General features: G+C 31.8%; 1 protein-coding gene across 6 annotated transcripts; it reads left to right on the top strand.

Moving 5' to 3' along the window:
• Window positions 1-2,023: 2,023 nt before the first annotated feature.
• LOC105770461 (potassium channel SKOR) lies at window positions 2,024-17,454 on the top strand. Of its 6 annotated transcripts, none has more exons than XM_052631699.1 (14): window positions 2,035-2,359; window positions 5,053-5,425; window positions 8,366-8,590; window positions 9,112-9,175; window positions 9,846-10,185; window positions 10,928-11,223; window positions 12,046-12,126; window positions 12,432-12,530; window positions 12,926-13,147; window positions 13,329-13,517; window positions 15,068-15,143; window positions 15,248-15,542; window positions 16,178-16,299; window positions 16,905-17,454. In XM_052631699.1, the coding sequence occupies exons 2-14, from the start codon at window positions 5,106-5,108 to the stop codon at window positions 17,144-17,146; spliced, it is 2,571 nt and encodes an 856-aa protein (XP_052487659.1). In that variant the 5' UTR covers window positions 2,035-2,359; window positions 5,053-5,105; the 3' UTR covers window positions 17,147-17,454. The 6 variants fall into 6 exon arrangements, 5 of the variants coding, with proteins under 5 accessions (XP_052487659.1, XP_052487663.1, XP_052487661.1 ...); XM_052631703.1 differs by lacking the exon at window positions 5,053-5,425 and adding an exon at window positions 2,524-2,813; XM_052631701.1 differs by having other exon boundaries at window positions 2,037-2,359; window positions 5,134-5,425.
• The last annotated feature ends 854 nt before the right edge of the window (window positions 17,455-18,308 follow it).

Here is an 18,308-nt window from a genome sequence, read left to right as displayed (position 1 = left end):
ATTTATATTTGATTTAATAATATGGTTTTTAATTTATATTCATATTTAGGGTTCTTACCCTTCAATAATCGTTTAATATTTTTATAAAACAATTAATTGATAAAATAAAATTTTAAATGATGAAATTTGAATCCAAAATATTTGATTTTTAATAATTTAAATATCAAAGTTTTATGAATTAATTATATAAATTCTTCACTGGTGTAGATAACTTAATCTAAAATTAAGGAATTTAAAATTTTAATTTTAATTAAAAATAAAATATATACTAAAATTTTTATTTACTTGAAGATAAATTGGAAAAGTCATTTGAATCAATAGTTAGATTGATAAACTCAATCCAATTCAGAAAGGAAAAAAGAGAAAATTAAAAGAAAAATGAATGAATTTTTCAATATCTTCATCGAAACTACCCAAGCAACTCCTACCTCAATAAATTGAACTCACCTCGTCCTTACCACCCTTCTCAATCAACTAATCCCAACTTCACCACTACACTACGCCTCCATTTCTGCTTTTCCAAGCCCCAATTTACCTTTTCTTCTGGAAAATTTTTCCCTGCTTTGGTTTTCTTTCCTTTGTAAGATTTTCTATTTAGGAAAATTTCATTGAAAGAAAAAAAACTGTGGATTTCAGGTCAAAGTGCTGATTAATGTTTTATGGTTTATATAATAAGACAATCATAATCTTACAAATCATAGTCAATGGAATGATGCTTATCCTTCCTTTTTATAAGTTACGAGATATGTGTTCATATTTTATATTGGTTAACTATCAATTTCACTTGAATTGTAAACATGTGTTTGGCTTTCAGTATATATATTTAGCGGTACACACACCGCTACTACAACTTGTTATTTATTTATTTGGCATTGGTTTAACTATTAAGAATTAGGAGTCTCAAAAACTTTTTAAAGAAAAGAGTCTACAAATGTAATCTTATTGACCTTTTAAAGTAAAAAAAAATTAAAATTACAATTAAACTTATCTGAATTGATTAAACTAACAAACTATAAATATAAATATGAGATGGATTGGTAAAATATATTGCACTTTTAAGTAAAAATTCATTAGATTAAAATTTAAAAATTATACACATTATTAGAAGAGACCTTTATGAATATCAAAAATTTAATTCTTGATATTTATTAGGTGTGAGTTTGATTTGATTAGACTGTCCATGGGCGGGCGGCCCGAAAAATTGGCCCAACTCTTAGGCACGGCGCCCGCCCAAAATATGGGCCTGAAATTTTGCCAGCCCGCCGAAAAATAATAAGTCCGAGCCCGGCCCGGTTTTAATAAACACAAAAATATTTTAAAAATAAAAAATAAAAAATATATTTTTAAAGTATTTTAAAATTAAAAATAAAAATAAAAATAAAATAAAAATATATATTTATTATATTCGGGCGGTCGGGCAGGCTCGGCAAAAAAGTTGAGCCGAGCCCGGCCCATTTTTAAACGGCCTAGTTTTTTTGCCCAAGCCCATTTTTCGAGCCTATATTTTACCGAACCCTCCCATATTTAGGCGGTGTCGAGCCCGCCCATGGACGAGCCTAGATTTGATAGGTCTTTTGAATTCTTTGAACAGTCAATAATATTTCGGTTTGGTTCTTAATTTTACATATAATTAGGGATTTTGATTTTTTTACTTATTTTGACAAAATGAATTGTGTTTTATGATTTTTGAATATTCATGGTAATTTTAAAGTCTTTTAATAAATATTTTAAAAATAAAATTTAAAGTAAATAAAAACAAATAATAATTTTTATATGATATTTATTAAAAATATTTTTAATCTAATATTTGAATCTAACACGTGAGAAAATTTTGAAGCCCTTATCCTTCCGCAGCTACCAGATAAACGCATCGTAAGATGATAAATAAATAAATTGGGCGCCTAAACTCGCGCGAACACGTCAGCCATGTATTTGTATTACTACAATAGTAACCATTTTAAAATTATTTCAGTGTTATTTATGGCTATGGTAAAAGGAGGAAAACTTTTTTGAAAAAGAAAAAAGGGAAAAAGGGACAGCTTTTGCGTATAAATTCTGGTGACCAGTATCTTGCCCTCTTTGCACAAAACCCTTACTACCAACACAATCAAATCCAACAAACTCTTCATTTTTTCCCAAAACTGAAAAGCTGTTCCAATTCTCTCTATTTTTACACCAAAAACTAAGCAAAACAGAAATCTGTTGGTAAGTTTGAGGAGTCTCTGAAATAGTAATCTATATGAATCTGCTCTTAAGTTAGGGAGTTGCTGGTATAATAATCCATTTAAATATTCCAACTTCGAGATCAACAGGCCGTTTTCTCGTTTTTCATCTAACCGAGCAAAAGCCAACGTCTACGGTTAGTCCTCCTAACTTTTAGTTTGTACTTTCGGTAGAATGATTTTGTTGTTGGTGATTTTGTTGTTGGTGGTTGTTGTTTAGTATGATTTTTTATGGAATTCGAATTGTGATGCAACGGCGTGATAATTCAACTAATGAAGAAAGTAACAATGGTGTGGATAGATTACGGCAAAGGCATTGAACCTGTTGGATCGGTGGCTGGCGCGGCGGCTATGGGAGACATTGGGAGGAGTAAGAGTAAGAGATGAGAGGTGCGCTACGATGGCGAATGAGGAAGAGTACGAGGTTGAGGACTTCAGAGAAGGAAACAAATCGTCGAGAGGAAGCAGATTTAATCTGATAGCTAATGAGCTTGGATTGGTCGCCGCTCGTGCTCGGATAAATTTAAGTCGGCAGTCTGTACTCAATGGGATCAAAGACCTCTCCGATGGCCCTATTCATCCCGATAACAGGTAACCGTCCATCCTTCATCTACAATTATTATTACAAGAATGAATAATTTGAACACTAAATAAGAATAAAAATAATGGTTTTGAATTTTTCAAAACAAATCCAGTAATTTCTTAAGAAGTTATAATATAAAAATTGAAAGACATTAATCTCCGAGTTAATTATTTTAATGTAAGTAATTTCTTATGAAGTTATAATAAATCGATTTTCTTGATTGAGAAAAAAAGATATGGTGAGGCAAGTTAAAAAAAAAGTTGAGATGGAAGAAAAGTGACAAAATTAAATAAAGTTAGTAAACAATAGCTTTAAAATGAGAAAAAAAATAGATAAAAGTGATTTTATTGTTTTCTAATAAAATTATCGATTAATTCTATAAGGAAAATATTTGGTATATTATGAGTAGTTGTGGAATTTAAAAAATTATATAATCATAATCTTACAAATCATAGTCAATGGAATGATGCTTATCCTTCCTTTTTATAAGTTACGAGATATGTGTTCATATTTTATATTGGTTAACTATCAATTTCACTTGAATTGTAAACATGTGTTTGGCTTTCAGTATATATATTTAGCGGTACACACACCGCTACTACAACTTGTTATTTATTTATTTGGCATTGGTTTAACTATTAAGAATTAGGAGTCTCAAAAACTTTTTAAAGAAAAGAGTCTACAAATGTAATCTTATTGACCTTTTAAAGTAAAAAAAAATTAAAATTACAATTAAACTTATCTGAATTGATTAAACTAACAAACTATAAATATAAATATGAGATGGATTGGTAAAATATATTGCACTTTTAAGTAAAAAATTCATTAGATTAAAATTTAAAAAATTATACACATTATTAGAAGAGACCTTTATGAATATCAAAAAATTTAATTCTTGATATTTATTAGGTGTGAGTTTGATTTGATTAGACCTGTCCATGGGCCGGGCCGGGCCCGGAAAAAATTTGGCCCAACTCTTAGGCACGGGCCCGGCCCGGCCCAAAATATGGGCCTGAAATTTTGCCCAGGCCCGGCCCGGGAAAAAATAATAAGTCCGAGCCCGGCCCGGTTTTTAATAAACACAAAAAATATTTTAAAAATAAAAAAATAAAAAAATATATTTTTAAAGTATTTTAAAATTAAAAAATAAAAAATAAAAATAAAAATAAAAAATATATATTTATTATATTCGGGCCGGTCCGGGCCAGGCTCGGGCAAAAAAAGTTGAGCCCGAGCCCGGCCCATTTTTTAAACGGGCCTAGTTTTTTTTGCCCAAGCCCATTTTTCGAGCCTATATTTTTACCCGAACCCTCCCATATTTCGGGCGGGCTGTCGGGCCGCCCGGCCCATGGACAGGCCTAGATTTGATAGGTCTTTTTGAATTCTTTGAACAGTCAATAATATTTCGGTTTGGTTCTTAATTTTTACATATAATTAGGGATTTTGATTTTTTTTTACTTATTTTGACAAAATGAATTGTGTTTTATGATTTTTGAATATTCATGGTAATTTTAAAGTCTTTTAATAAATATTTTTAAAAATAAAATTTAAAGTAAATAAAAAACAAATAATAATTTTTATATGATATTTATTAAAAATATTTTTTAATCTAATATTTGAATCTAACACGTGAGAAAATTTTGAAGCCCTTATCCTTCCGCAGCTACCAGATAAACGCATCGTAAGATGATAAATAAATAAATTGGGCGCCTAAACTCGCGCGAACACGTCAGCCATGTATTTGTATTACTACAATAGTAACCATTTTAAAATTATTTCAGTGTTATTTATGGCTATGGTAAAAGGAGGAAAACTTTTTGAAAAAGAAAAAGGGAAAAGGGACAGCTTTTGCGTATAAATTCTGGTGACCAGTATCTTGCCCTCTTTGCACAAAACCCTTACTACCAACACAATCAAATCCAACAAACTCTTCATTTTTTCCCAAAACTGAAAAGCTGTTCCAATTCTCTCTATTTTTACACCAAAAACTAAGCAAAACAGAAATCTGTTGGTAAGTTTGAGGAGTCTCTGAAATAGTAATCTATATGAATCTGCTCTTAAGTTAGGGAGTTGCTGGTATAATAATCCATTTAAATATTCCAACTTCGAGATCAACAGGCCGTTTTCTCGTTTTCATCTAACCGAGCAAAAGCCAACGTCTACGGTTAGTCCTCCTAACTTTTAGTTTGTACTTTCGGTAGAATGATTTTGTTGTTGGTGATTTTGTTGTTGGTGGTTGTTGTTTAGTATGATTTTTTATGGAATTCGAATTGTGATGCAACGGCGTGATAATTCAACTAATGAAGAAAGTAACAATGGTGTGGATAGATTACGGCAAAGGCATTGAACCTGTTGGATCGGTGGCTGGCGCGGCGGCTATGGGAGACATTGGGAGGAGTAGAAGAGTAAGAGATGAGAGGTGCGCTACGATGGCGAATGAGGAAGAGTACGAGGTTGAGGACTTCAGAGAAGGAAACAAATCGTCGAGAGGAAGCAGATTTAATCTGATAGCTAATGAGCTTGGATTGGTCGCCGCTCGTGCTCGGATAAATTTAAGTCGGCAGTCTGTACTCAATGGGATCAAAGACCTCTCCGATGGCCCTATTCATCCCGATAACAGGTAACCGTCCATCCCTTCATCTACAATTATTATTACAAGAATGAATAATTTGAACACTAAATAAGAATAAAAATAATGGTTTTGAATTTTTCAAAACAAATCCAGTAATTTCTTAAGAAGTTATAATATAAAAATTGAAAGACATTAATCTCCGAGTTAATTATTTTAATGTAAGTAATTTCTTATGAAGTTATAATAAATCGATTTTCTTGATTGAGAAAAAAAGATATGGTGAGGCAAGTTAAAAAAAAAGTTGAGATGGAAGAAAAGTGACAAAATTAAATAAAGTTAGTAAACAATAGCTTTAAAATGAGAAAAAAAATAGATAAAAGTGATTTTATTGTTTTCTAATAAAATTATCGATTAATTCTATAAGGAAAATATTTGGTATATTATGAGTAGTTGTGGAATTTAAAAAATTATATAAATATATTTATTTTATTTTATAATTTAAATGTTATCACTTTTCTATTGAGTTAATGAAGTTAATGCAATTTCATTAACTGAAAAAAACATTATTCTTTAAAATTAAATTATATAAAATAATTATTTGATATAATGATGGTGTAAATTTTAACTTTGTAAATAGATTAAATTGTATTAAAAAAATTATTGGACAAATTTTGAAAATTTTCATTAACCAAATAATTACTCAACGATATATAGTTTAGATTGTGATATCATTTTTCTGATTTTAGTTTATTAAAAGACGCAGCATAAATAAAAGAAAACAAAACAACGGTACAGTTGTAAAATTTTGTGGCGTCAGGAGAGAGCAGCCGTCATTCCGGCCTTTGTCTTACGCGTGGCGTAACGTAGTTGGGTTTAATCGCTGTGTCACAGTTGTCCAAGCTGTCGTGGTCACTTGCTTTGACTTTTAAAATTAACATGAATCGACGGCTCAAATGTTTTGGTAGGTCCTTTTTTTATTAGTTTTCCTTACCAGGACATTTTGCTGGATTTGAGGGGGGGCTTTCTATTTAACTTAAATAACACTTTAACTTTTGTCACAGTCGACCGAAGTTAACTACCACGCCTCACGGTTTGACTGTGACGCTAACCCTAAAACAGTATAATGTAAAAGCAGTAGTTAAATTTGATTTATTAAGAGGGAAATATTTCGTCCACGGTTAAGTGAAGTAAAATATCCTCATGTGTTTTAAAAAATATTAAAAAATTAAAAATAAAAGAAAACAAACACGAATTATGTATTAAATTCTACTTATGAAATTAATCTTTTTTACTAATAGAATATTAACCCTTTCTAAAAATGAAAAGTTATATATACAGATTTAAAAATATATAAATAATATAATCAATTTTCCTTGCATAAATTCTTTAACTTAATTTAAAAAAAAAACTATCACAACTAATTATATTTATATTTTAAATTTTTTTATATGAATGTAGTCCGAAAGAAATTAACTTGATAAGTACAATTTTCACAAGTGGTGCTTTATATTATGAGTTATAATGTTGCTTGCTTCACAGTCGGATCACATGGCAATTGCAAAGTGCTACCTGCTATTGCCGACAAATTAAATACATTTTTGGGTCTTCACTCTATATATCAATTATGAATTCTGTATCACTTATGAATCTATTTTTTTTCCATTGATCTAACAATTGATCAGTCGAATAAGAATCGATAACATGTTCGGTCCAACAAATATATAAGAATTAGGGTGATGCTAAACCAATAAAAAAAATCGACAGAAAATTGGATTCAACAGTTAATTTTTTTTCAAAATTTATTTGTAATTTAATGAGAATGGTTGAACTAAAAATTAAACATCTAATCAAAATCTTAGGTTCGATTCTTTATATATTGGTGATTGGAGTATAAAATATCAATTATGCTTCTCAATATTTTAAAAATTGGACAGTTAGAGTTTAGATTAATCTTTCCTTAAATTAATAGATTAAGTTATTCTTAAAAGGATTATTATAATATTCATTGTTAGCTCACGTTAGATAATCATTAATGAAAAATTAAAATCCCATCACTTAAAATTTTAAGATTAAAAAGTAAAAAGTAATATTAATAAGTAATATTAATTTCATATAATAAATAGATATTAAAAAGTAATTTAAGATTAGATCGGAAGTTTAAAATTTTTCTCGCAAGTAATATTTTGAATAATTATATAATAAATAAATAAATATATGAAAACACCCTATTTTCTCGCAAGTATAAATTTTTTCCCCATGCATATTGATTTGTTATAAGCAACATTTAAAACAGGTATACCAGTAATACCATAAAGATGACATTACCAGATAGATAGATGAGTGTGAACCGGAAAGGAAAATGGAAGTTAATAAGTGAAAGTGATAAATAAAATGATTGCTAATCATTATAAAATAGCAATTTTATAGAAACAGATTAATCGACCAGATGGTATAAATAGCTATTTTATAGATAGCTAGTTTGAAGTTTTGCTTGATTAAGTGATATAAAATAGAGAGATAATAGACGAGATGAAAGAGAAAATAAAATAATTTTCTTATCGTACTTAATATAGAAGATGAAAAACATTTTTATTTCACTTTTCTATTTGTAAGAGTTAAAAAATAAAAGTTATATTATTTTATCGTTATAAAATTTAAAAATATTAAATAATTTTGAAAATATTAAATTTTATTATGTTCTCAATTTTAAATCCTTAATCAAGATGATTGGTATGAAGAAAAGCATTAGATTAATTGAATTCAATTATCGGTTTGATTCTAAAACCTTTAACATCCCAGAATTTACTTTTTATATTTTTCTGCCCACTCTAACTCATTCTCAATTTTCTCCTTACACCTTAAAGTCTCATTATTAAATTTGTTTCCTCACCAAAAGGGTATTCGTCGTTTTCTTTGTGTTTTGCCTTTACGATTGTTTTAACTGCTGAGTGACACAAGATGGATGTTATAATATGTATAATAATGCAGGTGGTATCGAGCATGGACCAAGTTCATACTAATATGGGCGTTGTACTCTTCCTTCTTTACTCCTTTCGAGTTTGGATTCTTCAGGGGATTGCCAGAAAATCTTTTTGTACTAGACATTGCAGGACAAATAGCTTTCCTTCTCGACATTATTTTGCATTTCTTCCTTGCCTATAGAGACCCCCAGACCTACAGAATGGTCTATAAGCGCACTTCTATTGCTATTCGGTTAGTTACTATTTTCTTATGCTCTTAAAAAATAAGAGCTTCTCTTTTCTTATGTTTTCCCATCATCATCTAATGTCTATAATTTAAATCCGTCTTTCATTTTAACTATCTGCTTGAGATTTCGGAAAAGTAATTTTTAAAGTATGATCTTACTTTTCTCACCACTCGCTTTTACATTTTAGCAACAAGTGATCAACAAAAATTACCAGTAAAAACAGGATAAGTCAGAATTCTTTTGCTCATTTCAAAAAGTAGATTCTACTTCTACTTGTAGGAAATAATATCATTTAAAGCTGCTTTATTATGCTGTAAGTTTATATTGTATGGCTACATCCAAGCTAGTGGATCCCATTTATTACTTCACAAAGATGTATTAAATTCTAGCACTAATGTGGTGGGCACTGCCTCTATTCATCGTGTTATTAGTTATTTATTTATTTTCACACTTGCAATCCTTCAATCACTCTGATGATTTGCTAGTGAGCCTTGTGCTGGTTGTATTCCCTATTGTGTCATTGCAGGTACTTGAAATCTAGTTTTCTCATTGATTTACTTGGTTGTATGCCTTGGGATATAATCTACAAGGTATTGCTTTCTTCCTCCACCCATGCCTCATTTCCTCTGGTTTTTTTCCTTTAGTTTGACGATTTCGTAACATCTCGTTCAATAATGAAGAACTTGTGCGGTCTTGCATTTCTTTGCATATGAAATTGGGCATGTATGTGCTATCAACATTTTTCTGCGTATATTTTTAAAAAATGTTTGTGTTAAAGGAGAAATAAAATGTTTATTCTGATTATATTTTCATCGTGAAGATAATGGTAAAATTAGGAAAGCTGTTGTATTAATTCTGAAATTACATTTGAGCTATAAAAAGGTTCTGATCCTGATACTTGGCCCTCAAGACACCCTACAAGCTCCCTCTCTTTTACAGCCTTCTGGTTTTTCTTTGTATATTTCTAAAATTTGTTTTATCCATGTGCAGCATATTAGACACATAACTTTCCACAAATAAATTCTAGTATTCTATATGTGTGGTGATAAAGTTTTCAACATATATGCCTTGCAAAAGTTTTGAAAGAGTTCATGGCATTGTTCCCTTAAAACTATTCCTCTTGGATAGCTTAAAACATACCGTGCATGAGATCTTTTCAGGAATTGAAATGGCGATATGATGGAAACTGTGAGGGTTTCATGATTACTTCAAGCTGAATATTTGTTTTTGTCGCCATTTTGAGAAATTTCTTTCAAGCAGGCTTCTGGAAGAAAAGAAGAAGTGAGGTATCTCTTGTGGATTAGGTTATACCGGGTTCACAAAGTCACGGATTTCTTCAGAAAGATGGAGAAGGATATACGGATTAATTATCTTTTTACAAGGATTATAAAACTTATTTTTGTTGAACTCTATTGCACACATACAGCCGCTTGTATCTTTTACTATTTGGCTACCACACTGCCTCGTGAAAAAGAGGGGTACACATGGATTGGAAGCTTAAAGTTGGGAGATTATAGTTATTCTAGCTTCAGAGAAATTGATTTGTGGAAGCGGTACACAACTTCAATGTATTTTGCTATTGTCACAATGGCTACAGTTGGTAAGTAACCCATTTAATTTACTTTATCCTGCATATTACTGAACTGATTTTATCAATGTTGAAAGTGTAAATGTTGTTGAACATCCATAAATCATTGAATGACTAACTGAACTGAACTATCCAACTAATAAACCAGAACACCTGGGACCTCAAAGTTCTCAGTTAATCAAATAGCGTGGAAAGAGTATGCATTCTGAAATTAAATATGTGATGATCAAGATCAAGGTAAGAAAGAAAATTGTTTCTCTTTGGAATCATATTATTAGAATTATCTGAAAGTGGAGGAAAGATAGATTTGCTGCTAGGTTTATTAGGAGCAATTTTATTTCTTTTATTCTCTGGGGCACTTCAATTCTGTGGGAAAACCGTTCAAAGAAAAAGAAAATACTTCAGAATGAAATTAAAGAAGTTTAGGACTTTTCTTTAGCTTTGATTGGTATAGGTAGCTTACGTTGCAGACACAAGGGATTTACTTTTATATTGATTTAATTGACATTGCTGGAGGATTGATATCCTATGGTTGTCGCTTCATCATGTTTATGGTGATATGCATTGTTGTTGATATTCTTATACAGAAATATATATGTGACTTCTAATTGCGAATGAACTTCCCATAAACTGTGTTTATTTATGTTCACCTAAAATTGCTAATGTTCATAATCTATATACTATAACGGTTGCAGCATATTTTTTTTCAGTTGGTCTAAAATTCATTCTTCATTAATCTGCTATTCTGTGACAGGTTATGGAGACATACATGCAGTCAATATGAGGGAAATGATATTCATAATGATATATGTCTCCTTTGACATGGTTCTTGGTGCCTATCTCATTGGTAACATGACAGCGTTAATCGTAAAAGGATCCAAGACAGAGAAGTTCAGAGATAAAATGGCAGATGTTATTAAGTATATGAACAGAAATAAACTTGAAAGGGATCTCCGTAATCAGATCAAAGGCCACTTGCGTTTACAGTACGAAAGTACATACACTGAGGCTGCCGTTCTTCAGGATATTCCCATCTCTATCAGAGCTAAGGTAACATATAAATAATATGCAATTGCAATCTGCTGTTTTTTTTATTGTTCCTGCTAGCACAGAAACTATTTTCAGCGGAAACAAAATAAGGGGGAAAATCAGTGTAAATGATATAAATTCTGAAATTCCAATATTGGATAACCAGCTACTAAAGAGAGGTAAAATGTCCTCTCTTATGCAGCGAAATTCCAATATTGGATAACCAGTGTCGAGAAAGTGTTTGAAAGAGCTCTACAGCAAAATCTGTCCTCACTACCTTTGATATGTGTGTTGAGCTCCTTTAACGAGATCAATATAAGATCCTTCACATCAATATAAAGGAATCATAAATATATTGAAGCCTTTCTCTAATATCTCTTCTCAATAATTTGTAAGGATGTAAGCTGACACAAAACCATCTCTTTATTAAGATGTGGTATTTATCGTATATCAGATCTCAATGGAAGCACCTACCTCAATTTTGTTCTTGTTAAACCTTTTTTTTATACTAATAAATTAGATTAATAACTTGTTTCAATGCAAAATTAATTATCTTGCTCTTCTATATTGATATTGGTTTTTCAACTATTAGATCAATCCATAGATCTGTTGATCACAAATTAAACTGTTGCAAAGCCTTTGTTCCTCAGTTGTGGGTGAAATATTGCTACGAGAACAGACTGTCATTTATAGTGACTAGAATAATTTCTTTTCAACTCATGAAAGATAACAATCATATCTATCTTTCTGGATCTTTTCTTCATGGTATTTTCGCTAGTATTCAATATATTTACTCTTTATTATTTTCCTTAAATGGTTTCTATTCCGTTTCTGGTCTTGCAGATTTCCCAATCTTTATATCTGCCATACATTGAAAATGCATCTCTTTTCAAGGAATGCTCTTCAGAGTTTATTAATCAGATTGTAAGTTTCTGTTCTCAAATAATGGATGGCAAGTTGATTAAAAAGAAAATTTTCTGAAATAATGCTCTTCCGGACTGCTGTTCCAAATGATTATTTGGAGCAGCATGATATCATTTTTTTCAAAGTAATGGTCTCTTGCAGTTGATAATCTTTTTATATCACAAAAAAAAAGCCATCAAATGTTTGTTCTGTCTGTTGCTGTATCTACATTCCGCCTTCACAATTACATAAAAAAGAAGGAAAAGAGGAACGGAAAGAAATACTCTTAGTTATAAAGTTAAGACTTGATTATTTTGATCTTGCAGGTTATTAGACTCCATGAAGAATTTTTTCTCCCAGGAGAAGTAATAATGGAACAGGGAAATGTTGTGGATCAACTTTATTTTGTCTGTCATGGTGTGCTGGTATGATTTGTTATGCTTTTATTGCGTGGTCATTAAAATACATTTCATTGGTTACATGCTTTTGTTTTATTTCCTTACGTGTACCTTTTCCTAGGCATCTCCTAATAAATTTTTTCTAAAAAAATTTCCTGGAAGCGTGAACCATATTATGTATTTCTTAACCTGAAGATTCTGCTCTTTTCACTTGGTATTTAGCTGCTTTAATTGGCTTTCAAATATTTTCCATGCCACAGAATGTTATAAATATGCTTCTTCATGCCCGTCATTGTAATTTTCTTTGCTCAATACCTTGTTGTACTTTTTCTACATGCAGCCCGTAGACTTTTATTGAAATCTGATCTCAATGTTCTTATAAATTGATTAAATGATGCTTAACCCACAGTACCTTTGTACAGGAGGGGATTGCTATAGGGGAAGATGGATCAGAAGAGACTGTTTCGCTTCTGGAACCCAATAGCTCATTTGGAGAAATTTCTATTCTCTGCAACATCCCTCAGCCTTATACAGTTCGGGTCTGTGAATTATGTAGGCTTCTGCGATTGGATAAGCAATCATTTTCAAATATCCTCGAGATATATTTCTATGATGGAAGGAAAGTTTTGAACAACCTTTTGGAGGTAGTCCTGTTTCCTCATATCTCTATTGTTTTTTACCGTGTTTCAGCTCCCATTATTGGCTTTATCGGAGAAATCTATATGCGGACTGGGTTTTATCGTTTGATCAGCAAGTCATTTGAATATAAATCTGACAAGAGTTGACTAACACAATTTCGGACTGGCATTTTACTTCAATTTTCAGGGAAAAGAATCCAATCTCCGAGTTAAGCAACTGGAATCGGACATCTCATTTCACATCGGAAGACAAGAAGCTGAGCTAGCTTTGAGGGTGAATTGTGCTGCATATAATGGAGATTTTTATCAGCTCAAAAGTTTGATACGAGCAGGAGCTGATCCTAACAAAACCGATTATGATGGAAGATCTCCCTTGGTAAGTATGACTTGAACTGAAGCTTTTAGGTTGATCTTCAAATGTCTGTTCTAATACATGTGGTCTAAGTCATGATTGTGATGATTGTTCATTCTATGGTCTAAGTCATGATTGTGATAGCCAAATTAAAAAATCTAGTACGTGTGGTCACCATACCTATAGGTTTTTGCACTTTATTTGATGCTTTACTTTATTCTTTTTTATCATTCTTTAACTTTTAAAGAAAATCCTGTACTTGTACAAGTAATGAATATAAAAACAAATGGAAGACATGGTAAAACTGTAAAAGCATCAGAGAAGTACGTTTCTTTGCAATATAAAACTCCAAATTTACGGCTTAAATTTCAGTATTTTGTGTTTTACTTATTTTGAAGATTGCTAAAAGGAGTTCCCTTGTTTAGAAATATTCACGTCCATTGATTTTTTTCTCCACATCCTTGAGATGGTTTCTGGTTCAGATTTGCCTTATAAAACTCCAGAACCGTTAGTTACATTTGGTTCAACCTTTCAACTCCTTAAATTGTGGTTGGTCTAAGTTATCCATCAAAGACAAGTTGCTCTATTATGTACAAAGAGTTGCAGCATTGCTCTTAAATTCAATGGTTGCTGGTCCCAAGTGCAGGGTGTTTTACCTAGTCATTATCAGACATATGTGCAATGCCTAAATATGGCTATCATAAGGTGAGAATGAGATATAAGAACCTCATGTATAGGATTTGCAATAAGCTGGTGAGCACAAATTTTAGCTGATATATTGTGCAATTAGTCTCAACGTTAAGTTGAATTGCATGGGTTCCTTATTATATACTCTTAAAATTTGCTCGTGCACAAGTCATGTCCTACGGGTGTTCTCTTTTAGCTCATAAGAATTACTGTATCCATCATTCACTATGACAAAAGCATGCCTTAAAACACAAGCTGTAGATTAATTTTTATGACACAAGGATTTAAATAGCTCTCTAGGTATAATTTATGGAGGAATTCTGAGGGATCATTTTAGGATATGTGAGCCTGTGACATATGAGATAGACTGCCAAGTAAGCAAGGAAAAGTGAATATAGAGGATTATAAACCATCGGAAAATTAATACTACTTCCTAAATATGGTGGTAAACTATATAGTTCACCTACTTTATGCTTTGAAGAGTTGTATATAAGCAAATGGAGTCTTATAAATTCTCTTTTTGCTTACATGTATGTCTTGTTTCCACTTTCCTTCAAGACAAAACAGCAGTAAAAGCTAACTTTCATTCAAGTTGCTTGATTCTCTATAACAGGCATAGATATTTAGCCATGGAATACAAAATTATGATGAAGAACCTCATCAGGATTAGGGAGCCTATGAATATACTACTGGAGCCTTCTAGCTTAGTCAGCTATTTTGTCTTGCATATAAGTGCAGCATCTTTCAAATTGTTTAGACAAAAAGCGTGCTGCAAATAAGTATAGACAGCTATTTTTTCCTTGGTAATTTTATAGCTCTTTAGCCACACTACAAATGAATGGCAGAAATAAAGGTCTTATCTAAAACCAATTGTTTGTTTTGAATAGCATCTTGCTGCATCGAAAGGATATGAAGATATTACAAGTTTCCTTATTCGACACCCAGTAGATATCAATCTTAAAGGTAATTATCTTTTATAAATATTTTAAAATGCTACTTCGGTTAATTAAACTCTTGTCTTTATTATTTGGTCTTCTGTTGTGATAATAAATTAAATTTTTCTATAGATAAGTTCGGAAATACACCCTTGCTAGAAGCAATAAAAAATGGACACGACAATCTTGCTGCTTTACTAATTAAAGAAGGAGCTTCCTTAAACATAGATGATGCTGGTAGTTATCTGTGTACGGCAGTGGCAAAGGGGGACTCAGACTTTTTGAGAAGGCTTTTGTCTAATGGAGTTGATCCTAACTCTAGAGATTACGACCATCGAACCCCCCTTCATGTAGCTGCCTCTGAGGGCTTATATATAATGGCAAAGCTTTTGATAGAGGCTGGGGCTAGTGTTTTTTCCAAAGACAGGTACCTTTGGGACATTGATTTCACTTGGTTTTTATGAATTTGATCAATGTTTAGCTTATTCATCTGAGGTTATTTGTTTCTAGCTATGCTGTCTGCTTTCTATCTGGATTTGGATTAATAGTTAAATATGTCACCACTTTAGCTTCCTTGCAGCGTATACATTCTTTTCGGACGTTATAGTACATGGCTTTTATTGCATTTTTTATTCGATTGTCTATATTTGCTTATAAATTATCATCCCTTATTTTTCCGAGTTTTTTCTTTCCTTTGTCAATTTGTTGTTGTTTATAATATTTACGTATGAATACTTCAGAAGTGAGATGAAATTCCAAGTGCAAGCATAATTTTCTATAAAGTAATCACTAGATGGTTTGACTATGCAGTATGCAGCTATTTTGTCAGCCACAAATCTTAGATGTATTTCTGATTGCTTTATTTTAGTGTTGTCCGTTTTCTGGTATTTCTGCTGTATTTGCTTTTATAGGTTAACTGAAATGTTATTTTTCACTGTTATTTTCTATTTACTCTGATTCTTATTTTCCTTCTAGGTCTTTAGAGGGTACTGACATACGTCATAGACATTTGCATTAGTTCAGTATGTCGAGTTTTTCCAACAATTATGCCTTTCTGTGCAGATGGGGAAACACTCCACTTGATGAAGCCCGGATGTGTGGCAACAAGAATTTGATCAAGTTACTGGAAGATGCAAAATCTACTCAGTTATCAGAACTCGCTCATTGCTCAAAAGAATTTACAGGTATTGCTGAACCTGTGTAACCACATTCTAATTTGCATTTCACATGACCCCGTCATTTACTGATCATAGCTTGCTTACAACAGTGAATTCTTGTGTTTTGACAGAAAGTTGGTAAAACCGAGACTATATTTTCTTTTCAGACCACTTATTGGCTGGTATAAAGTAAACAAGTGATTGAGAATTGTCCCACATGGTTTAACATTTTGACTAGAAATCAAACTGAATTTAAGGACACTGAAGTTCCCACAGGGTTCTACTAAGTGCCAGGTTCAGATCCATTAAGAGTAATAAATTAATTTATCAAATGGAAATACTATCAAACTTAGAGGAAAAATAAATCAGGGATGAGATGATTCTACTTCCACCTCTATTACCATCTTTTCATAACATATGCTTCTACCTTTGCTTTCATCGTCCGCGTCTATGTTTACCTATTAGTTTCTTCAGTGGTAAAAGCTTGATTTTTTTCTGTTCAACGTTCAGAATTTGGCTCTAATATGCAATTGATTTTTTATTTTTTATTTTTTAAAACTTATCCTCTACAAAGTTTGCAGTTTAATCTCTGGTTGTGCACTAATGACAGAATTTTCTGTTGCTAAATCCAGATAAAATACACCCAAAAAAATGTACGGTTTTTCCTTTCCACCCCTGGGATGCTAAAGATCAGAGGAGACATGGAATTGTATTATGGATCCCTCACACAATGGAAGCGCTTGTTACAACTGCCGCCGAGCAGCTAGACTTAGCAGGTGCTTCTTGTATGTTAACTGAAAATGGAGGTAAAATTCTTGATGTGGACATGATAAATGATGGAGAAAAGCTGTATTTGATCGGTGGAACGCATTAGCTGGTCAAATATGGTCATTTGATTTAGTTTTTTTTCTTTCCTATTTCCTTACAAATTTGGGGGAAGGGGGGGGGGGGGATTATATCAATAGGGTAACTTTAGTCACTATGGTGCCAAACAAGGAGCCTTAACCACTGTTCTCTTGTAAAGTTGGCGATTGCGATTTAGCTACAAACAATGTCACCGTTTTGTTTTTGTACCACGTCCAGTCTCCCCTTGTAAATGATTTAGCTGTTAGTAAAGGTGTTACGTCTCTAGTTGGTCACCCTTTTAGGAGGTGACATCCAATAAATCTGAGTTCTTTCTTATATCTTCTCCTATCCCGAATTTCTGTTCTTTTATACCAAAAATAAAAAGGTTGCATCTCTGCATTGATTCTTAACATTAGCATGCGACTGGTTTGGTGGTTCTAAATAGCGAAGGAATTCGACTACTATTATTTTATACCCAAAAAAAAGGACAGGAATATGGCAACAGCTTGGAATCCCAATCAATGGTGGTCTGAGTTTACTTTGAAATAAAATTTAGTTGTAATTTTGGTTGTATTTATAAATTAAAAAAAAAAAAAAGCATCTGGAATGCAAGGCAGAAGGCAAGTTTGGCTATCAGAACCGCGTGGATAAAGGGTGTTGTAGTTTTTACTGAAGCGATTTTGACAGGTTTGAAGAGAAGGGAAAATCACTTTTATTCAAGTTGGAATACAATAGGGTATATAGAGTAACCACTATTGACTTAGAAAGGAGAAACTAGGAAACTAAATCGGGATCTGCTACGTAAAAAAATCTAAATAATTACAACGCCGACTTTTCTTATCTAATTACAACCTTATTATAGCAAATTTTCAATCGTCCACCTGATGCGAAGTTCTTTTGCATTTGAGGCTTGTTAATAGATTTTTGGAAAATGGCACTAGATAATCCTTCTAGTACATCACCTAGTTGACCGTTTCATGAGAACATATACGAAGCAAAATTGCCTAGTCTTAAGTGTTTCTCTTTTATGAAAGGTTAAAATGTGCCTCCAATGCTTGTATTTTCAAAAATTTAAAATTTAATTCCTCTTTTCAAAATTCAAAATTCAATATTCAATAATTTTTTTGTTAAATTCAAATTAATTAAATAGCTACCAAGTTAGTAGTTTCTCTTCTTTTTTTTTTAATTTC

This window comes from Gossypium raimondii, chromosome 5 (genome assembly GCF_025698545.1).
Source record: "Gossypium raimondii isolate GPD5lz chromosome 5, ASM2569854v1, whole genome shotgun sequence".
NCBI lineage: Eukaryota > Viridiplantae > Streptophyta > Magnoliopsida > Malvales > Malvaceae > Gossypium > Gossypium raimondii.
The sequence above is the reverse complement of the archived record's forward strand: the minus strand, read 5'-3'. Positions and strand labels throughout refer to the sequence as shown.